This window comes from Rana temporaria, chromosome 2 (assembly GCF_905171775.1).
Source record: "Rana temporaria chromosome 2, aRanTem1.1, whole genome shotgun sequence".
Lineage (NCBI taxonomy): Eukaryota > Metazoa > Chordata > Amphibia > Anura > Ranidae > Rana > Rana temporaria.
The window spans coordinates 32840070-32864005 of NC_053490.1; the positions used below are offsets into that span (position 1 = coordinate 32840070).

The window sequence follows — 23936 nt, forward strand, 5'->3', positions numbered from 1 at the left end:
TCACGACGAGAAAAACGCAGATAAAAAAAAGACAGCGGGCCGGATTCAGATAGCCTTTACGCTATTGATACGCCGCGTAAGTGCTACAAAGCGCCGGCGTATGTTCTTTCTGTATTCAGAAAGCTAGCTACGCCAGAATTTCCCTGAGATCCGACCGGCGTAAGTGTCTTACACCGTCGTATCTTAGGCTGCATATTTACGCTGGCCGCTAGGTGGCGCTTCTGTATATTTCTGCAAGGAATATGCAAATTAGGTAGTTACGCAGATTCAGAAACGTACGTCCGCCCGGCGCATTTTGTTACGTCGTTTACGCTTTTTTCTGGGAAGAATACTGCTCCATTGTTATCAGTAGGAGAAAACGTTTTCGGTGTCGTAGTGCCCCATCATTGCTATCATTCAGAGGAATAATGCCCCATCATTGCTATCATTCAAAGGAATAATGCCCCATCATTGCTATCATTCAGAGGAATAGTGCCCCAGCATTGCTATCATTCAGAGGAATAGTGCCCCAGCATTGCTATCATTCAGAGGAATAGTGCCCCATCATTGCTATCATTCAGAGGAATAGTGCCCCATCATTGCTATCATTCAGAGGACTAGTGCCCCATCATTGCTATCATTCAGAGGAATAGTGCCCCATCATTGCTATCATTCAGAGGAATAGTGCCCCATCATTGCTATCATTCAGAGGACTAGTGCCCCATCATTGCTATCATTCAGAGGAATAGTGCCCCATCATTGCTATCATTCAGAGGACTAGTGCCCCATCATTGCTATCATTCAGAGGAATAGTGCCCCATCATTGCTATCATTCAGAGGAATAGTGCCCCATCATTGCTATCATTCAGAGGACTAGTGCCCCATCATTGCTATCATTCAGAGGAATAGTGCCCCATCATTGCTATCATTCAGAGGAATAGTGCCCCATCATTGCTATCATTCAGAGGCATAGTGCCCCATCATTGCTATCATTCAGAGGCATAGTGCCCCATCATTGCTATCATTCAGAGGCATAGTGCCCCATCATTGCTATCATTCAGAGAAATAGTGCCCCATCATTGCTATCATTCAGAGGAATAGTGCCCCATCGTTGCTATCATTCAGAGGAATAGTGCCAGGTAAAGGCAAGCAAAGGATCACATCCAGCCTCACTATTATAGACCATTATAACTTTATAGACTTACTGATCTGCATATCACAGCCTGACACTCTTCAGTAAGCCATTGTCAGGATCCGAGTGATTCTAACGAGGCCGATGGGAGTTGTGATTGTGGAGGATTTATGAACGTTTCCCCCTTTTGGTAAAACAATCTGCAGTGACTCAGCAGTGTTTGGCTGTTCTGGGAAGGAACAGCAGATGGCCCATTAAACAGAACGAAGGTAATTGAAGGAACTGCAGCCATCAAAGTGCACAGAACCAATAGCCAGAGATAAGCGACAGAGGGAAATTAGAAAGGTTTTGGGTCCATCTTCTTATAGTTGTTTTTTTTTTATTATTATGATTATTTAAAGAAGAACTGAGATTTGATATAAACATAAAAAAAATACAGCCCAGCATAAAAATAAACTAGGATCTTTAGCTGCAATACTCATGTTCACTCTAGCGCTGTCCTTCAGCTGTGCTCCAGCAGATGGCGCTCCACTTTTGGCTACAGTGATGGCCTTCCTTCTGGAGCCCAGGTGGTGAAGGACCAGCCACTTCTATATCTGGTATTATGCTGACCTGGGCTAAGAGTACTACCACCAGGGCTGGTGCAAGGATTTTTGACACCCCTAGGGCAGCAATGGCGAACCTTGGCACCCCAGATGTTTTGGAACTGCATTTCCCATGATGCTGATAGACTCTGCAGTGCAGTTGAGCATCATGGGAAGTGTAGTTCCAAAACATCTGTGGTGCCAAGGTTCGCCATCGCTGCCCTAGGCAAAACCTAATTTTGACTCCACCCCTTTTGCCCTTCCCATGTATACCCCACCTTTTTAACCACTTAAGACCCGGACCATTATGCAGGTTAAGGACCTTGCCCCTTTTTGCGATTCCGCACTGCGTCGCTTTAACTGACATTTGCGCGGTCGTGCGATGTGGCTCCCAAGCAAAATGAATTTTTTTTTTTTTTACTAGTAATGGCGGCGATCAGCAATTTTTTTTTAGTGACTGCGATATTATGGCGGACACAGCAGACATTTTTGACACATTTTTGAGACCATTGTCATTTTCACAGCGAAAAGTGCTATAAAAATGCACTGTTACTGTGAAAATGACAGTGGCAGTGAAAGGGTTAATGACTAAGGGGCGCCAAGGGGTTAAGTGTGCCCTAAGGGAGTTATTCTTACTGTAGGGGGGCGTGGCTGTAAGTGTGACGTCACTGATCGTCGTTACCTATAACAGGGAACAGACAATCAGTGACACTGCCACACAGAAGTTTACACACACCTCTCTCCGTTCTTCAGCTCCTGTGACCGATCGCGGGAAACCGGCGGCGATCGGGTCCGCGGGCGCGGTCACGGAGCTTCATTCCTTGGTTCCACCCCCTACCCCACCTCCGAGCACCATTCCTTGGTTCCACCCCCTACCCCACCTCCGAGCACCATTTCTTGGTTCCACCCCCTACCCCACCTCCGAGCACCGTTCCTTGGTTCCACCTACTACCCACCTCTGAGCACTATATCTTGGTTCCACCCCCTCCCCACCTCCCAGTATCGCCCCTTTTAGAGAATATAGAACCAAGTATCATTTTGTGGTTAAAAGTCATTTGTATGGAATTTTGTTAATAACAACAAGAAAAGCAGAAAAGTAGATCTCCGCAGCCAGCAACAATAGACCCTTCCCAGCAACATTAGATCCCCCGGCAACAATGAATCCCAAGAACAATAGATCCTGGCAGCAACAACAGAATTTCCAGCAGCCAATCCAGCATCAATAGACTCTCCAGCAGCCAGCAACAATATACCATCTCCTCCTCAACAGTAGATCCCTTCCAACAACAATTAACCCCCCAGCAACATAAGCTCAACCAGCAACAACAGACCCCCCACAGAAAAATAGACGCCCTCCAGCAACAATAGATTCCTCTCCAGCAGCAATAGACTGCTCTGGAAAACTAAATGCCCTCCAGCAACAATAGATCCCCCAGCAGCCAGCAAAAATAGACCCCTCCTAACAGTAGGTCTCTACCAGCAACAATTAAACCCCCAGCAAAAGAAGCCCCCTCCTCCCAGCAACAATAGAACCCCCACCAGCAACAATAATAGACCTCCCCAGCAATAACAGACTACCATGCAAAAATAAATCTTCTTCAGGAACAATAGATCCCCCAGCAGCCAGCATCAATGGACCCTTCAGCACATCCCAGCACCCCTTGCCATTACATACATTTAGTGCTGGAGGTGCCAGGACTGCGTTCCCTCGGGTCCTTGGTGGAAAAAAGCCCTGTGCATAAGGCTTCATGCACACTGGATGTTTGGCCATCTCTCCTAGACGCCTTTCCTCCTAGCTCCTATTCACAAAGAACTTGCGTCCTAAGTTATGGCGGCGTAGTGTAAATGGGCCAGCGTAAGCCCGCGTAATTCAAATTAGACTGGTAGTGGGCGTGATGTATGGTAATGAATCGTGACCCCACGTAAATAACGCGCCTAATGAACGGCGCATGCGCCGTCCGTGGACGTATCCCAGTGCGCATGCTCAAAATCACGTTGCAAATAGTCAATGCTTTCGACGTGAACGTAACCTACGCCCAGCCCCATTCACGTACCACTTACGCAAACAACGAAAACGACATGAAATTCGACGGCTGTTCCGACGTCCATACTTAACATTGGCTGCGCCATCTTTTGGGTGGTTTATCTTTACGCCTGAAAAACGCCTTACGTAAACGGTGTAGCTTACTGAGATGGGCGTACGTACGTTCGTGAATAGGCGTATCTTGCTGATTTACATATTCTAGGCGTAAATCAATGTACACGCCCCTAGCGGCCAGCGTAAATAGGCAGCTAAGATACGACGGCGTAGGAGACTACGCCGGTCGTATCTTAGCAACTGAGAAGCGTATCTCATTTTGAGAATACACTTAACCTCCCTGGTGGTATGATTCTTTCAGAAAAAACATGCTGAAAGCGGTACCATTATTTGCAAGGAAATTTGGCGTTTTATATTGTAGGTCTGTAATTTTTAGAAATAACTCACTTAAATCTGACCAAACAAGATTCTAATAGGCATCCCGGGTATGACATTTTTTTAAAAACAAAATTATAAATTATAATATAATAAATAATTATAAATAATTATAACAAATAATAATATAATTATAATAAAAATTATTCAATAATGTAATCAAATTAAAATCACTGAAATTTTCTCAGTTGCAGAATTGTCGCTGTCATTATTTTTTTTTTTTTATGACGAATTTCCCCACAAATCGCTATCGCACAATTCTGCAAGTGATTATAATTTATTATCGCTGTTTTTTAGCTGCTCTAAAACTATTTTTGACATAAAGGGACACTTTTGGTTGCTATGGACAATCTACAGTTTGCAGGGAGAAAGAAACGTTTTTATTATATAAAATGACATGCAGGGCACTGGGCAGACCACTAGGGACAAGGGGGTGTGTATTTTTTACATACAGTACTGTAATCTATAAGATTACAGTATACTGTATGTAAGGTGTTTGTTTACGTTTTTGAATTTGGCGCCGTTCTCCGTCCCCGTGCGTCGTAACGTCGCAGGGAACGGAGATCGGCGTCACACGGAGGCACTATGTGAATCGAGCGAGGTCCCGCTCGCTCACACAGCGCGGTGGCATCGCTGGATCCAGGGACAAGGTAAGTAAAAAGTGCCTGTGGATTCAGCGAGGCAAGCCGAGACTGACTCGGGGTTACCGATCGTAGCAGGAAAATCTAACCCCGAGTCAGTCTCGGGAACACCGCCAGGCAGGTTAAAGATACGACGGTGCGGATTCGGACTTACGACGGCGTATCTACTGATACGCCGTCGTAAGTATACCTGAATCCGGCTAGTAGTTTGCACTTGTAGTGCAACGTGGATTTGCCTTTCGTAAATAACCCCCATAGACTAACATGCAGGGGTGTTTAGAGGCGGAAAAAAAAAAAGAAAGCCATACGCCCATAACAGCAGCGTTTAAAAATGTCCAGTGTGTATGAGGACTAATAGGGCGAATTCAGACAGGAGAGTATTTTACCTACCATTGTGTCTTTGAAGGGTGGGCAGTTGGAAGACAGTAGTCACTCCATAACGCCAAATGGCTATATATGGAACGTCATGGCAGGATCACCAAGCATTATTTAAAAAAAAAAAAAAACGGCAATACATTTCTTTTTTATTAAATTACCTTTACACATTAAATCTTATATGGCATTCTAGTGATAGATTTGCATCTCTGTAATATTATATATTATAAATTATATATATTAGGGATGTTACTGATAAAAAAAATTCTGTTTGATTAATCTTTTTTTTTTTTTATCAATTAATCGACTAATTTTGATTAATTATAACACACATACAGATCCAACTACTTTTAGCTGATCTCCTTGGAGATAAAATCGATGTAGCTACATAAACTGTAAAAATGGTGCGAGTAATACCAAACGGTACCAAAAGCAGTCATAAAAACATGTAGCTAAGTATGATACTGGTATAAAAATGTGTACAAGGATACCACTGCTGAATCCAGATGAGGAGGGGTTAACATCAGTCCGTCGGCATGTAGATGTCCCATGAAGGGAACAAAAACAACTACCAGTGGATGGTTGTATCATCCCAGGTTGATAGAGGGAAGTGTAACAGCCCTTGCGTGTGGCAGATAGTAAGGTCCCGCCGGCATGCAGATATGAAGGCACAGCAAAGGAGCCCTTCAGATGGTCACGGCAAGCCCCGCCGGTGTCCTTGATGTCACCGGATCTCCGACGAAACTCCCTGAAGGCCCAGAAGTCGGCGGAGAGGTGAGTACCAATCAAAAGAATTTTAATCGATCAAAAAGATTTTGATCGATCAAAAAAATTAAAGATTAATCGATTAATTAAAAGTTAATTTGCACAGCCCTAATATATATATATATATATATATCAGGGCTCGAGTCTTGCAGGAACACGTGGGAACGGCGTCCCTGCACTTTTTTCACTGCAGGAACGCCGTACTCTTTGCAGGACTAGACCCTCCGCGATTGCGCTATGCCAGCGGTGGCAGTGCCGCGAGTTTAGGCAGAGCCGCAGCGGCACAGTGACAGGCATAGGCATAGGTGAGGTTCTGCAGTGATCAGTGCTGAATCGGATGCAAGGGAGAGGGGGTGTGCAGGGGGGGGGGGTGCAGGGTGACACCGCTGCACAGACCATACCCTCCTCTCGTGGCCGCGGGAGGGGTCTGCACTGTACGGGGGCTACACTGAAGGGGGGGGTCTGCTCTCATCTACATACCCCCCACCCCTATACACACCGCACCCCTCTCATCTAAATACCACCCACCCCCATCATTTTTTTTTGGTGGGGGAGTGGATCTTGGGTGGGAGTTCCCACACTTTTTTCCCCAGGACTTGACCCCTGAGATAGAGAGAAAGAGAGAGATCCCTATCTCTCTCTCTCTGTATGTATATATATATATACCGTATTTATCGGCGTATATCGCGCACTTTTTCCCCCTTAAAATAAGGAGAAAATCGTGGGTGCGCGATATACGCCGATACCCGCTTCCCGCGCTCAGTTTGAATTCCTGCGCCGACATATACCGAGTGGAGCACACTCGGCTACATTCGGCCAGGCTCGACTTCGCTCGTGCTCACGCATAAACGTCACAGCGTGAGCACGAGCGAAGCCGAGCCTGGCCGAATGTAGCCGAGTGTACTCCACTCGGTATATGTCGGCGCAGGCATTGAAACTGAGCGTGGGAAGCGGTGATTAGACGATCAGACGGCAGCGATTAGACGGGGAGACAGCGTGGGAGATGCCGGGAGGACACCACCGAAGCCGCAGACGGACGCCGGACCCGACGGGGCCGCCGATGGACGCCGCGCAAGACACCAAAACTTTAAGTACTAAAAAAATGTTTTACAGGAATTGCGGGTCCACATTAGGGGTGCGCGCTATACGCCGGAGCGTGCAATACCTTGATAAATACGGTATATATTATTATCATTAATATTATTATTAGTAGTAATATTATTATTAATGTTTCAGTAATAATAATACATATATATGTGTGTATATATATATATATATATATATATATATATATATATATATATATATATATATATATATATATGCATGTGTGTGTATATATATATATATCACACACATTTAATACTATATATGTATTATTATTACTTAAACATTAATAATAATATTATTATATATGTGTATATATATATACACACACATACATACATATATATATATATATATATATATATATATATATATATATATATATATATATATATATATATACACACACACATATATATGTATAACATATATATGTATTATATATGTATAACATTAATAATACTAATAATAAATTATATATACACACATATATATATACACACACACACACATATATATATATATACATATATATATATGTGTATATATAATTTATTATTAGTATTATTAATGTTATTATGTCATTCTGTTATTATAAATTATTTATTATTAATGTTTAAGTAATAATAATACATATATAGTATTAAATGTGTGATATATATATATATATATATATATATATATATATATCTCACACATTTAATACTATATATGTAGTATTATTATTACTTAAACAATAATAATAATATTAATAATAAATAATTTATAATAACAGAATAACATAATAACATTAATAATACTACTAATAAATTGTATATACACATATATATATATATATATATACTATGTATACACATAACATATATAAATACGAATAATAATATTTTATTTTAATATTAAATTCCTATTTACACGTTGAAAACAAAACAGTGATTAGAAGATTTGTGTATTATGCAGGTTTGCAAGTACTCAAGGGAGTTTGTGGCGTTGCAGAATAACACATCAATTATTCAGGATGCAGAGCCCTCACCCATAGATAACCTGCAGCTGAGCCTGTGCTAAGTGAAAGGTGACAAAAGTGTAATTTAAGCCATCTGGGCCCTGTCTGACCCCCCCTAGCAGACAATGAATGGGTTAACACCAGGAGCCAGCTACCCTTTCAGCATCAGTGTGCTGACGAACAAGGCAGCCCCTCTCCCTCTTTCGCATCCATCCATCCTCCTTCATCCTCCCTCCCTCCTCTCATCAGCAGCATCTAGGGATGCAGAGAGCGAGAGCGAGAGCGAGCGAGCAAGGTGGGTGGGGCCACTTCCTGCAGAGATGCTGCCCCACTGCCTCCTGATTGTGGTAGGCTGCTAGTGCCAGGATTTGCAAAGGGAAGACCAGTAGCACTCAGCTATTCGGTGTGGGACGGTCTCCACAAGGTTTTGGCCTTGTCCTCCATCTGCATCATGGCATAGAGGCACCTCCATGAGCTGTTCCATTGCTTGAGATCTCAAGGAAAGGCATTGAATTGATTTATTTCCTCCTCCGTGTATGGTGAGTTCCTTGCAGACTACAGCAGGGAGGAGACAGCAAAAGGACGTACAGGAAGCAACTGTTATCTGCAACATGACTTAGAGAAAAATAGCCAAGCTTTTGGGAGTGTTTTTGTGCACCAACTGTGGAGCCGAGTATCTTCCGGAAAGGAAACACCAGGAATTGCCAGCCGAGGCTGGTGTGACTATTCTTACATTCTGTGTTGTGCATCGTGAAGAGTGGGTGGAGGGGTGGAGTGAAGACTGCTCGTTATAGCAACACCTTTTACTAACTAGGAAGGGTTTTCACTCTTCTGCCAGGGTGGAGACAATGGCATGGCCCTGTATTACCAGGGCGTGCTGCATCGCCCGGTTCTGGAACAACCTGGATAAGGGTGATATCGCAGTGCCATTGGTGTTTTCCAAGTACTCCGAGGTCACTGAAGGAAGTCAACAGTACCACGCTCACCTCCAACAGCCGCAAGCCCGCTCCAGTTCAACCACCGTTGAGTTACTGCCGGCTGGTATAGTAACCGATCATGGTGACCACTCCTGGCCCACTAGAGACAAACCCCAAGAGCCTGGGATCGGCCAAGCCAAGGAGTCATCGGGCTCTGTTATGCGTCAGGATTACAAGGCCTGGAAAGTGAATCCGGGGGTTAGCTGCAAACCCAAAACCGAGTACCATCAGTCCGAAATTCCTTTTAAACAGGAAACGCAGTACCAGAAAGATTACAAGGCCTGGCCTATACCTCGCCGCGGTGATCATCCCTGGATTCCTAAACCCTCTCCAGGCCTCACTGCCCCAACAGCTTCCAGTGAGGCCAAGAAAAAGAAACCACCAACAGCCTTGCCAGTGAAAAACATTGAAGAGTCAGTTCAAGTGGATGCTTCGGAACCAGCGGTGTCGAAAGTCAAGACTTCCGTCACTTTTAGCAGCGCGGCCGACATACAGTCAACTTCTAAGGAGACCAAAGAGACCAAGTCCAGAGAGAAGTCTCCTTCTGAAAGGCGGCACATGGAAGGTTTGAGATCTAGAGATGCAGCTGATATACTCAACCAGCAAATCAAAGAAGAAGGAGACGTTGCTTCCTCATACAGGTTAGTCAGACTTATTCCAATGTGAAGTTTTCTACCGGCAAACTGGTGCAGGAAATGGGGCAACCATTCTCACAATAAATTATAACTTTTTAAACAAGACCTCTTATAGAAATTTCTTAAATTCTCATAAATATACCCAAATGTCTTGATCATTGTTCGAAGACTTTTAGGCTAATAGCAGCTGTCTTGTTAACTAAAATTTGGTCACAATCCAGTATAAGATTCCAACTTAAATTACATGAACTGTTTCTGAAACCAACCAACGAGGCCTCAATTTTTGTACAACAACCAACGAGGCCTCAATTTTTATACAACAACCAATGAGGCCTCGATTTTTGTACAACAACCAATGAGGTCTCAATTTTTGTACAACAACCAATGAGGCCTCAATTTTTGTACAACAACCAATGAGGCCTCAATCTTTGTACAACAACCAATGAGGCCTCAATTTTTGTACAACAACCAATGAGGCCTCGATTTTTGTACAACAACCAATGAGGCCTCATTTTTTGTACCTACAAGAGAACAGTTGACCGAAGAAAACAATCTGATTGGTTGCTATGCGCTGCTACTAGGGGATACATCACGTTAATGTCATTCCCTGAGCTAGTGAGTTAACTCGTTCTTGCAATAGCACCACCAATAGGGAATGCGTCACAACTACTTTTTAACAAGTGTCCTAGTTCTCTTTTATAAACGTTATTTAATGATTTTGTAAACTCAGGACACCCCAAGGATCTTCACCAATTTTTAAGTGTAGTAATTTAAGGTGCATTGGCCAAGATTTTAGGACAGGAACCTTAAACGTTAACTATGTTAATCTCTGCCTGTCTCATCAGTTAATCTGCATATGTCAATTGTTGTCATTGACATTCATTCATAAGTGTAGTTTTTTTTTAATGGGGAGAAAAAAGGCAGAACGGTGGGTTAATTGAAATATATTTTATATATGTTATAAAATATATCATATATAAATAACAATGTTCCACAGCACATTTAGTTTGGCCTTTAAAACTTTGTCTTGAAGGCAACCCTACCTAATGGACCAGCGTCATTTTATGACGATTGCAATTCCACCCCCTTTACGTCGTTGGTAAAAATTTTGCTTGCCCTTCTAAAACAAAAAAATGCGGGTGGCCAAGTTGATTCCAATTTGCAATAAAATTTCCATTTGCTGACGATTTTATAATTTCTAGAAGTTGTTGTTCTCTCTCTTAGTAAATAAACCACTTTTGGGTCCTTATTACTGGGCCCTGCCATAGCTGAATAAGCAGATTTGACTGCAAGTGCGCCCCCTGCCGTACACAAGGCAAACAGTTTTATTTAACAAAACAGCACTAAGCTTCATTATAGATACAAGAGTTGAACAAAAAAGTAAGAAAATGTATCACAAACACTGGCAATGTATTTTTTCTTTTATCGCCGTGTATCGTCAAATAACTAGGATGGATCGAGTTATAAAAATCTAGTGCAAAGGAAAGGAAGGGGTGGGTGTGGCTCATGGCAACCAATCAAAATATCAGCTTTTAGGACTGCAGACCACAAAATAAAAACAAACACTGGTTGAGCCGCTAAAGCAACGATTATTGAATCTTTTCTACATTATTGTAAATAAATTTAATTGTATTAATGAATAGCTTAAAAAGTACGCAATTTAGAATCTGTTTATCCGGACATTTGCAAATAGTAAAAGATTAAATCACTGTATAGAAAATAAATAAAAAGAAAAGATAAAAAAATTCTAGTCCACAGCTGTATAAAGGGAAACAGAGCATTCAGTATATCAGTAGTTGATTACATCATTGCTAGACACCTCTGCAATGGCTTTATAATAACAATAATTACTAATTACTTATAATAATTAGTTTAATCATCACTAACAAACGTGTGCCCGTTCCAGAATGGGCATGGCTGGTAAGCAAAAACAAAAAATATTAGGTAGGTAACATTTACCATAGGTAAAACCAACACATTCCTTTAGTGTTTTAGCTTATTATACTTTATATTATTTAAAATATGCCTTAATTGTTGTAACTTATTATTTAATTTTATATATATATATATATATATATATATATATATATATATATATATATATATATATATATATATATTATTTATTTATTTTTTTAAACTGGAAACTTGGATAAACTCAAGTTTACAAGGGTATAATCTTTTAAGGCTATGTACATAAAAAGCCAAATTTCATTAATTTGTTTAAGGCCAATATTTTTTGCAATGTCTTACAAAAGACGCTGAACAATTCCCGTATGACCCTGCCCTTGTGAATCTTGTTGTTCAATGTACCTGCACCAATAATTTATATGTGTACTCTCTAGTCCAGTTTGCTCAGAAGCCAACCAGCCTTCTAATATGCTTTCAGAAAGCCACAGAAGGACATGCAAGCTCCATGCATTTTCCCTGGAGGCAACTGAGCCAAGAAACCCAGTGCTGCAAGGCATCGCTGTTTAACGCTTGGTTTACATTCAGAGGATTGAATAACTGAATTAGGCGTTGCCATTGGTTTGAATAAAATGTATGAGAATAGTATTGGTTCAGATATTGGGGTTGACTTAATAAAGGCAAATAGGCTGTGCACTTTTGCCAGTGCAACTGCTCCAGAGCTTAGTAAATGAGCAGAAGGTCTGCTGGCCTCCATCGTCCAATCATGTGCAAGCAAAAATGCATGTGATTGGGTATTCTTTGTAAAGTAAAGCCTTAGCTCATTTACTAAGCTCTGAGGCAACTGCACTTGCAAATGTAAACAGTCTATTTGCCTTTAGTAAATCAACCCCATTGTGTCACTAGATCACATCGGCATTGGGGTCAATTTACTAAAACTGGGGAGTGCAAAATCTGGTGCAGATCTAAATAGAAACCAATCAGCTTCCAGGTTTTATTGTCAAAGTTTAATTGAACAAGCTGAAGTTAGAAGCTGATTGGCTACCTTACACAGTTGCACCAGATTTTGGACTCTCCAGTTGATTTACCGTATTTATTGGGGTATAGCGCGCTCCCGCGTATAGCGCGCACCCCTAAAGTTGCAGCGGATTCCTGTGGAAAAAAGTTTTTTGTACTTACAGTTTTGGTGTCTTGTGCGGCGTCCATCGGGGGCCTCGTCGGGTCCGGCGTCCGTCTGCGGCTTCGGGTGTCCTCTTCGTCGGGTCCGGCGTCCTTCTGCGGCATCCTCCCCGCTCGTTTCCCGCGCCGAGTTTGAATACTGCGCCGACATATACAGAGCGCAGTACACTCGTGTATTGTCGGGCAGGCTCGGCAACTCTCGCGCTGACGTCCTGTATGTCCAGGACGTGAGCGCGGAAGGAGCCGAGACTGCCCGACTATACCCAAGTGTACTGCGCTCGGTATATGTCGGCGCAGTATTCAAACTCGGCGCGGGAAAGCGGGTATCGGCGTATACCGCGCACCCACGATTTTGCCCTGATTTTCAGGGCAAAAAAGTGCGCGGTATACGCCGATAAATACGGTACTAAAACTGGAGAGTGCAAAATCTGGTGCAGCTGTGTATGGTAGCCAATCGGCTTCTAACTTCAGCTTGTTCAATTAAGCTTTGACAATAAAACCCGGAAGCTGATTGGTTTCTATGTAGAGCTGCACCAGATTTTGCACTCTCCAGTTTTAGTAAATAGAACCCCATTGTGTATAGAAAGCCTAATTTCTGCCATTACACCTAATAGTTCCTGGGTCCTTGAAAAACCATTGGCTTATTGTTGATATGTTTGAAAATCCATTGGCTTATTGTTGATAATTTGAAAAACCATTGGATTATTGTTCATAATTTGAAAATCCATTGGCTTATTGTTCATAATTTTTGGTAAAGCCTATTACAGCTTTGTGTGCTAAGCGTGCGATATGAGCCCTTTATGACAATCAGCCGAATTATTAAATGCTTGAAGATGGAAATCGTAAAACTATACAGTATAAAACCAACTTAAAGGGCAATATAGAGCAACATTGAATCTGCAGGCAGATCTATAAATTCATAAATTCTTAATATTGTTGATGGTCAGCTGGTCATTGGCTGCTTTTCTGGGTGCAAAAAGTCTATCTATCTATATCTATATATATATATATATATATATATATATATATATATATATATATATATAAATATATATATGTGTGTGTATCTATAAAGTATATCTGCTATCTTCATTCATTCTTAGTTTGCCTAATCACGGCATCATGCAACATATGGCTTTTCCAAAGGAAAATCCAGGCCTCGCAACATTAGCCGTATTTATAACATGGTCAATGTAACATTTTGCCGACGGCAATGAAAAAATTGGCCATTTTCAAATGGTGTAAAATGTATCAGCATTAATTCCTCGATTGATCACCTGCTGGTGTCCAAATTCACATTTGCTCCTGTGTGGTAGTCGTATATAATTGTTTGCCTTCACCGGGAAACCTCAAACTGTTATAATTACCGTGAATTGTGGCAGATGGTTGATAAATGTGTCTGTGACCGTTCTTTAATGAGAGTGCCCTTGTTTTTTTAACAAAGCGTTGTGAAAAGCAACAACAATATGCAAAATTCTGTAAGTCATAGCAACCATAGGTTTCACCTTCCACTGCTTAGTTGCTAGGCATTCTACTTCAGACGCCATCATGCTCCCTACAATAGATGGTAGGCTCCACGCTGATTAAATAAGGAAGTGTAAAGGAGCAGTCAGAACAATGGCTGCTAACAGGTCACTATGCATAATGGTATATCATACTGCACTTTGCATCATAAGGCTTTAGGCATACTGTTGGTTGGCTTTTGCTGCTGTTGATAACGTACGTTGGAACTGTCCAGGTCTGCAGTGCTGATCTGAATCATCTAGCTCTTTGATATATTGCATGGAGACAATGGCCAACCAAGACATCAGACACCATCAGCTTTGACGGTACCTGCTCTCTGGCAGTGTTAGCGATTAAGGCACATTAGTAACTGTTTGGAATCCAGTAAAAATAAAGAATTGCATTAGACTAAAGGGCTAAAGACCCCTAACCAGAGGCAGCTAGTTAATATGCAAGCTGTAAACCAGCTGTCATTATCCATCGATAGGAGATTCTCATAGATGTATCTTATACGCTACGGCTGCCACAATTGAGATGTGTCGCCTTCTGCAGTGTGAAGCTGGCATGCGATTGGCTAACGGGGGGAAGATGTAACTTGGGCGTTGAGGGTTAAATGCATCAGAGTCCTTCCCTCCCCTCTCCTCCCGTACTATTACATTTTAGGTGCTGCATAGTGGAGATATCTTTGCCAGCATCCAATCCTCCTCCCCCTCCTCCTTCCTTTTCCTACTTGGCATCTGGGGATGAAGAGAGCAAGGTGGGTGGGGTCCTCCCTTTTAGAGATGCTCACCGTATTCCTTCTGACTATGGCTACTCGTCTCCGACTGCAGAATTAAAAATTATAATTACCAGGGAAGAGGCATGAAAGGGCAAGTTCCGGCAGAAGACTCACCTGATCCAACCCTACCGTATCTATGCAAGCGACTTAACAGGAGAGGAGAAAATTGATTGCACTTGCAAAGGAGCCACTGTACAATTTTTTCTTCTAACAGGAAATAATTTGCTGTTTTTATTCGCTAACCGACCACTGCTGCATTTTTGTGTATTTGCAAGAAGATTAGCTGAAGAAAAAAAAAAAACACGTGCCACACCTGGAAGCCGGCTTAGGCTCAGCTCAAGGTTGCCGAAGATGGCCTGGCCTTGCGTGACCAGGGCATGTTGCATCGCTCGTTTTGGCAATAAGCAAGACAAGGGGGACATTGCCGTCCCTTTAATGTTCTCGAAATATTCGGAGGTAACAGACGGTTCTCAGTCTCTACCACGCCCTAGGTCTGCTGCCATAGAAACCCAACCGTACTACGGTGGCCAGTCTAGGTCATCAAAAGAGTTGCCTTCGAGGGGCTCCGTCATGAGACAGGACTACAAGCCCTGGAAATCTACCCCCGAGCCAAGCTGCAAACCCCGAAGCGAGTACCAGCCTTCCGAAGCTCCTTTGGAAAGGGAGACCCAGTACAAGAAAGATTATCGATCCTGGCCGATCCCTCGCCAAGGTGACCATCCTTGGATCCCCAAGCCCATCCCTCCTAGCCCCTCAATGCATATCCATCCCATCATTCCAGAAAGAAGGAAGACGGATGCCATGGGCTCTATTTTGCCACCCTTGGAGAAAAGGATCGGTGATCCTGACCCCAGGGAGAGCGCCGAGCAAAGGTTGTTGAAAGGAAGGGTGGCGATTGCATATAACGTGACCCCGGAGATTTTGGTGTCTGTAGTGGAGGAAAGCAAAGTCATCCAACAACTGGAGCTGTTGGCCAAACCACCTGCCAAGGAGACAAGTCCAGCGGAAGAGGGCAGTGGAAGGGGCTCTTCATACAGGTTAAGTTAAATTTTAACTCTTTACAGTTTATATGACCAAATTGAGGGAGCTACAGGTGTAGCGTAACAACAGGTAGCAAGAAAGGGGAAACTTCACCAACAGCGTGACCACAAGAATGTAAGAATAATTGTGTAATAGATTCCAGACCCATTGTGCCTTGCAGGGGTTAAACATAGACTGACTAAGAGCACTTGTGAGCACTTGAAAGCATGTTTTTTTACGCATTAAGATTTATCAGCTTGCTGGAAATTTTATGAGACATTGTCTTCATGACCTTCAGAGTACAATGGCAATATCTATTTATTATTGATGTGTAGTAGCTCCTTGCAGCCAATCAGAAATGAGCTGTAACCAGTTTAGGGTTATCGGACCAATCCAAAAGTTATTTCTGATTGGTTGCAAAATTCTTACTATATATCCTTAGCCTGTTGCTCAACAAAAATTTGAGAGCTGGTTCTTGTCGGAAATTCCGATGCACAAAAAAAAAACCACGCATGCTCGGAATCAAGTCGACGCATGCTCGGAAGCATCGAACTTCATTTTTCTCGGTTCGTCGTAGTGTTGTACGTAACTGCGTTCTTTGACGTTCGCAATTTCAGACAACGTTTGTGTGAGTGTGTGTATGCAAGACAAGTTTGATGGGAATTCCGTCGGAAAAACAATCCACGGTTTTGTTGTCGGAAATTCCGATTGCGTGTACACGGTATTAGGACAGATACAATGGAAATTTCAGTATTGGCTTCAATTTTCAGCCATGGACATAATTGCAGTGAAGTCAACTAATTATATTTTCTATAAGATCTTTTTTTTTTTTAGGTTATGTTTTTCCTTTTAATTATTTCTCAGATGCTCATAATGTATACACATATTGTGAGCGCATCCAATATAAGACTAAATGCCCCAATGAGACTGGTGAGCTGTGTTGCAGGGCTTTACCTCCTTTGTGTTAACAGTCCATTCATTTAGAATGTTTGAATTTTGCATTTTACTAATGTTATACAGCACGCAATAGGGGAGATTTACTAAAACTGGAGCACTCAGAATCCATGGTAGCCAATCGGCTTCTAACTTCCGCTTGTTCAGTTAACCACTTAACAACCAGGCCAATTCTGACACTCTCCTACATGTAAAAATCATATTTTTTTTTCTAGAAAATTAAAGAAACCCCAAACATTATATATATTTTTTTAGCAGAGACCCTAGAAAATACAATGGCGGTCATTGCAACTTTTTATCTCGCACGATATTTGCGCAGCAATTTTTCAAACGTGTTTTTTTTGGGAAAAAAAAGCGAAACGGTAAAGTTAGCCCAATTTTTTTGCATAATATGAAAGATGAAGTTACGCCGAGTAAATAGATACCTAACATGTCACGCTTCAAAATTGCACACGCTCGTGGAGTGGCGCCAAACTTCGGTACTTAAAAATACCCATAGGCGACGCTTTAATTTTTCTTATTGGTTACATGTTTTGAGTTACAGAGGAGGTCTAGGGCTAGAATTATTGCTCTCGCTCTAACGTTCGCGGCAACACCTCACATGTTTGGTTTGAACACCGATTTTATATGTGGGCGGGACTTACATATGCGTTCGCTTCTGTGTGCGAGCACACGGGGGCATTTAAAATTTTTTTATAAAAATATTATTGTTAATTTTACTTAAAAAAATGTATTTTGACACATTAAAAAAATAAATAAACTTTTGATCACTTTTATTCCTATCATAAGGAATGTAAACATCCCTTGTAATAGGAATATTACATGACAGGACCTCTTTACAGTGACATATGGGGTCAATAAGACCCCACATCTCACCTCTAGGCTTGGAATCCTAAAATAAAAATAAAAAACGATCACTGCTTCACAGCCGAAGAGGCGCCGTTTTTTTTTTAATGCAGAGGCCGGGCGTGACGTCATAAAATCTGGTCTGACGGAAATCTCTATGATCAACATTCGGGGCCGGCGGATCCTCTCACTGACTCACCGATCGCACAGGTGAGTCGATGGAAGCACCGAGCGGGAGGCCGGGCAGAATCCTCGCGCCCGTTTCTCGCCCCTGCAACCTGTGAGAGCGATAAGCCCTGCAGCTAGGCCTGCGAACGGGGGGGGGGGATTCAACGGGGAAGGAGCAGAGACACAGCCGCGGGACCTCTACCTGACGAGGCTGGCGGAGCTGGGATGGCGGCCCGGATGGCGGTCGGAGATGATGGCAGCCTCATGGTGCGGCACAGTAAGGCCCCCTCCAGAAGCAGCGGTCGCGGCGAAGAGTCGGTCGGGGGTGCACCGGGATGCCAGATGACAACGCAGATGGGGCCTTTGGCCTCTGGGCCTGGGGGGCTTCCTTGGCCCGTGCTGCCTGACCCGGAGCGGATGTCGGACGGTGAGCTGTCGGGCTTGGTAAGTCTTCTTAATTTTCTAATGCCGATTTATCTGAAGTGTTATGTAGGTTGTTGGGGTCTGGTGCTGGGGGGGGCGGTTAAGAGTGTTGGCAGTCCTAGTGGGTCTGCCGGGGCCGCTGCTCCTGTGTCCGGGGGGGCGGGCAGTTCACCTGGGCCCTCGGTGGATTCAGTGGTCGGGACTCCTGCGGTTCCTTCGGCTCCGGTGGCGGTAAGTAAGGACGCTGCTGAGAAAGCGGGGGGGGTCTGGTACTACGGTCAGGTCAGACATAGTTCGCATAGCGGATGCAGCGAATGCAGCGAAATGCAAGGTTTACGTGTGGTTAGGTGCGCACCTGAAACAGGAGGTGAGGGACAAAATCGGAAAGGGTGAATCTGTTGAGATTTTTTCCCTACTGCCGTTGGAGAAGTTTAATCTTGATACAGTTAAGCCGGACGATTCTAAGAAAGATGACGAAGGAAAAGTGACGGTACCGGTTGATACCCAGGACTTTCACGAATTGGCTGCAGGCGTTTGCTATTTTAGCCAGTGTGATAGGGGAGAAAACTCCAGAACATTGCTCAGCATTGTTTTGTTACTTGGATGTGATTGAAGAGGCGCAAAGAGTGTACGGGGGGAGTGTGTGGCTTAGGTACGACAAACAATTCCGCCAGCGGAGGGCTGTGCGTCCGTCTCTTAGATGGGATCACAAGGACATCAGCCTTTGGATGCGGCTTATGTCTTCGGCTCGGGCCCCGAACCAGTTTTTTTCAGGGGGAGGTCGAGGGGACCAATGCTTCTGGACCGTCGACCGGAATAAAATGGGGGTGTGCTGGCAATTTAATGAGGGGTCCTGCAAGTTCGGAGGGACATGCCGTTTCAAGCATGAGTGTTCTGGATGCGGGGGGACTCACCCTTGTCCCGATGCTTCAAAAAAGGGAAGCCTGTCGGGGATATTGCTAAAAAGAGGGTCGACGCTGGTGAGGGAGGAAAGGATGTGTTTTTTTATAAATAGGTATCCTGACAGGGAGGCAGCAGCCCTGTTGGCGGCAGGGTTCTCTGAGGGTGTCGTATACTTCGTTCAAAGTGGCGGTGCAGTGGGTACGGCGTTATGGTCAGGGCGCGCTCATGGCCAAGTCGGACATTGAGTCAGCTTTCTATTTACTCCCGGTGTACCCGGACAGTTCGTGGATCGGTGTTTGCCCATGGGTTGCTCCATTTGCTGCGCCATGTCTGAAAAATTCAGCTCGTTCCTGGACGTGTCGGGTGTGGATTCTGTGATCCATTACCTCGACGATTTTTTGTTTGTTGGGCCTCCGGCCTCCAATTTTGTGTGCGATTGTTTTGGCTACGTTGCAGCACATTGCGGGCAGGTTTGGTGTTCCGCTGGCCGGAGACAAAACAGAGGGCCCAACGACGGAGCTGAGTTTTTTGGGCATAGTGATCGATTCCATAGTCATGGAGTACAGACTTCCGTTAGACAAGGTGGAGGCGTTGCAGAGTGAGATTAGGGAACTAATGGGACTCCGGAAGGTGCAGCTGCAGGGTCTCCAATCCCTTTTGGGTAAGCTTAACTTTGCGTGTTGGATTATTACGATGGGCAGGGTTTTCTGCCGATGGCTGTCGGCTGCTACCGCAGGAGTACGGATTCCTATCCATTTCATTAGGCTCACCAGGGAACACAGAGAGGACCTGCAGGTCTGGCATACATTCCTGGAGAGTTATAATGGGCGGTCAGTTTGGATGGGGGGCCGGTGAGTAACTTTGATTTGGAGCTGGTGACGGATGCGGTGGGGTCGACGGGATATGGGGCCTTCTTTCAGGGACAATGGAGTGCGGAGGCCTGGCTGGATTTGTGGGGGGAGGCGGAGATGCTCGGTAACCTGGTATTGTTGGAGCTGTTCCCAGTGGTCCTGGCGATGGAGCTATGGGGGTCGGAGTGTAGGAACTTAAAGATCAGGTTGAAATGTGACAACATGGGTGTGGTACAAATCATTAATCGGGTCACCGCATTGTCTCAGCCGGTGATTCGTTTACTGCGCCACCTCGTCTTGTGTTGCCTACAGTTGAACGTTTTCCTGTATGCAGTGCATATCCCGGGTGTTAATAACACTTTGGCTGATTCCCTGTCTCGGTTTCAGTGGGACAGATTCAGGGAACTGGCTCCGGCGGCAGAGAAGGTGGGGATTCCCTGCCCGGGCTGGCTTTGGGAGGTTGCCTTGGAGCCGCAGGAAGGCTGGATCAGGAAATCGGTAAGTGGGCAGACGTGGGCGGCCTATACCAGGATCTGGAGGGAGTGGACTGAGTTTATACGGCTAGCGGATGCTGAGATGGGGGGGTCGGAATTGCGGCTACTGGTAGTATACGTTGTCTCCAGGCATATGGAGGATGGCGGTTCTGTGTCCGAGATAGAACGGAAGCTGGCGGGTTTGGCCTTTTGGTTCAAGCTTCAAGGCCTTCCTGATTTTACAAAGGATTTTTGGGTGCGTCAGGCGCTGAAGGGGTACCGGAAGGCGCATCCTCAAAAAGACAAGAGGAGGCCGGTTAACTTTGCGATTTTTCAGGTAATCGGGCGGCAGTTGGGGGGTGTGTGTTCTTCGGGTTACGAGTTGCGTTTGTTTCAGGCGGCTTTTTCGTTAGCGTTTTTGGCGCATTTCGAGTAGGGGAATTGGTGAGCCCATCTAAAAGGGTTTTGGGGGGTTTGGGGGTGGAAGACGTGTGCCTTTTTGACAATCGGCTGGTGTTGCGGTTACATCGGTCCAAAATGGATCAGAAGGGTAAGGGTGTGGAAATTCAGTTGTTCGCTCTACCGGGGGCGGCAGTTTGCCCGGTTAGGGCGACCAAAGAGTTTTTGGAAGTACGACCGGTTGGGGGGTGGGGCATTTCTTGAAGCATAAAGATGGGTCTTTTTTATCCAGGTTTCTATTAGTGGCGTTTTTTTGCAAGTACCTTGGGTCGGCCGGACTCGAGGGTGCGCAGTTCGCTTCCCACTCCTTCCGCATTGGGGCGGCTACAGAAGTTGCCAGATGTGGGTTGGATGAAGTGGCAATTGAACGGATTGGGAGATGGGAATCACAGAGGTTTCGTTCTTATGTGCGCCCCCAGCTGGTGACAGAGGTAGTTTGAGGGGAGGGGGGAGCTGACAATACCCTTTCCGTGTGGGGAAGTGGGTGTTTTCATTGAGTTTGGTGGTGTTTTCATTGAGTTGGTTCTACTTTGTTTCTGTGTTTCTGTTTCAGGTGGAGGTCAAACACGCCTCGTCTGGATTCTTGGGCATTCGTATGTGTTCTGGGGGGCCAAAAGAGCAGACGCTAGGTTGGACAGCAGGCAACTGGGGATTTCGAGAAGGGAGGCTTGCATTAGGTGGTTGGGAATCCCAGGGATGGTTTGGAACAAGGTGGTGCCTGAGGTCTATTGGTACGCGCGGTTGGACAGCCCGACGTGCTGGTCTTGCATGTGGGAGGGAATGACTCCCACATGTAAAGGCGGATTTTCTGACTTTGCAGAAAGCTTTCCCGGGGACATTGATAGCATGGTCCGACATTGTTGCGCAAACCAGCTGGCGGATGGCGAGGACGGTAGATAAGCTCAACAAGGCCAGGGTACGGCTGAACAAGGTGATTGGCCGTTTCGTGGCTAGTAAAGGGGGGTTGGTTATATGGCACTTGGAGTTGGAGGTCAATGTTGGGATGTACCTGAGGGGGGATGGGGTGCATTTATCGCCTGTGGGAATTGATTTGTGGGCGCTGGGTCTGCAGGATGGGATCCAGCGTGCCCTGCGGGTGTGGAAGGGCCCTTAAGGGTAAGGGGTTCCCGTTAGTTGGCTGTGGCGGTGTCTTTGGTCTTTGACGGTGGCTGAAATCAGATGGTATGGTAAATGGTGGGGGCTCATCGGTGGTATGTGCCCCTTCGGTTGTATTCCAGTGGAACGGTGTCTGCTGGAATACGGTGATGGTTGCACTGCGGGAGGGGGTTATCTCTGAGCTGGTTACGGCTGGAGGCCTGGTTATGGTAAAATTATGGCCCGCAGTGTAGTGGTGGAAAGTGAAAAGTTTTCGGGGTGCCGTCAGGAACCAATAGACTGGGAGTGAAGAAATGTAATTTAAAATGTGGTTTACATGTTAATGGAAAGTTATTTGATTAAAGTTTTAAGGTGTAGTTATTTTGAATACTGGTTAATAAAAAAGGCTGTTGTGGCCATTTATACTCCAACTCTGGTGTGGTCTATTACTATTATTCTTAGCATAAAAAGGGTTATGGTTATGGAAAGGGTATGGAAGGGAGGTAATAGAATGGGTCATTGAAGGTGATGCAAGTTGGGATTATCTCTAGTACACTGGTCAAGCCCAGGACGTCATATGACGGCCAGTGGTCGGCAAGTGGTTAAGCTTTGACAATAAAACCCGGAAGCCGATTGGTTTCTATGCAGAGCTGCACCAGATTTTTGCATTCTCCAGTTTTAGTGAATCCCCCCCCCCCCCACAACGTATAGATGGCTCACATCTGTGCATTGTGGTTGCACTAAAACACACATGTCTTGAAGTGCGCTGCCAAAGAGTGCATTGGCACTTAAAGGAAATCAATAGTCTTTTATAAAAATGTATTTTAGAGATGCTACTCGTTAAATGCGAATTGTTTAATATGAAAAATTGTTTTCAATGTCTATTATGCTTAAAAATGGTTTCTATATGTTGTTGTAAACCTGTTCATGCATGGTGGAGGTCATATTCATTTATATTTATTTATTACATTCGCAGATTCTGCTTCCTGCTTAGTAGTGCTACACAGTGGCTGAACTTTACCGTTTCTCAATCTCTCAACGTCTGTCAGTATCCTCTGAGACCTCGTACACACGACCGAGGAACTCGTCGTAAATGAAACATCGTTTTCCTCGACGAGTTCCTTGTTAGGCTTGTCGAGAAACTTGACAAGCTTTCTTTGCGTACACACTGTCAAGACCAAATCTCGTCGTTCTCAAACGCGGTGACGTAAAACACGTACGACGTCACTATAAAGGGGAAGTTTGATTCCACTGGCGCCACCCTTCTGAGCATGTGCAGGTTTCTAAGCATACACACGAACGCGTTTCTCGTCGAAAACCAGCCCGACGAGGAACACAACAAGGAAATTGAGACTCCCGACGAGTTCCTCGACAGTTTTCTCGGTGAAAAACATACACACGACCATTTTCCTCGGCAAAAAAGCTCTGATATCAAGTTTCTTCATAGATTTTGGCGAGGAAAACGGTCGTGTGTACGAGGCCTGACAGATTGAAAACCATGCGACTTATGCTTGCCTTACATAGCGCCTTTTTTAGGAATTTTGCACCCAGTTTTAACCACCTTTTTCTGATTGTAAAAGCCTCATACACACGATCAGATTTCCCGTGGACAAAGCGTAGGACTTTTGTCCGAAGGGCGTTGGCCATGAACTTGTCTTGCATACAAACGGCACACAATTGTCGGCCAACAAACACAAAACTATGTGGT

The 23936-nt window shown here is 44.4% G+C and overlaps 1 protein-coding gene across 7 annotated transcripts in view; it reads left to right on the plus strand.

The window, feature by feature from the left end:
* Nucleotides 1–8334: 8334 nt before the first annotated feature.
* Nucleotides 8335–23936, plus strand: part of MAP6 (microtubule associated protein 6) — a 158132-nt gene continuing 142530 nt past the window's right edge. For 2 of the 7 annotated variants that reach the window (XM_040340033.1, XM_040340036.1), the window contains exon 1: nt 14895–16073. In XM_040340033.1, the coding sequence (XP_040195967.1) occupies nt 15388–16073 (686 nt within the window). In that variant the 5' untranslated portion in view covers nt 14895–15387. Of the gene's footprint in view, nt 9675–14893; nt 16074–23936 lie in introns of those variants that run through there. The other 5 variants (XM_040340034.1, XM_040340035.1, XM_040340030.1 and 2 more) reach the window with 5 other exon arrangements.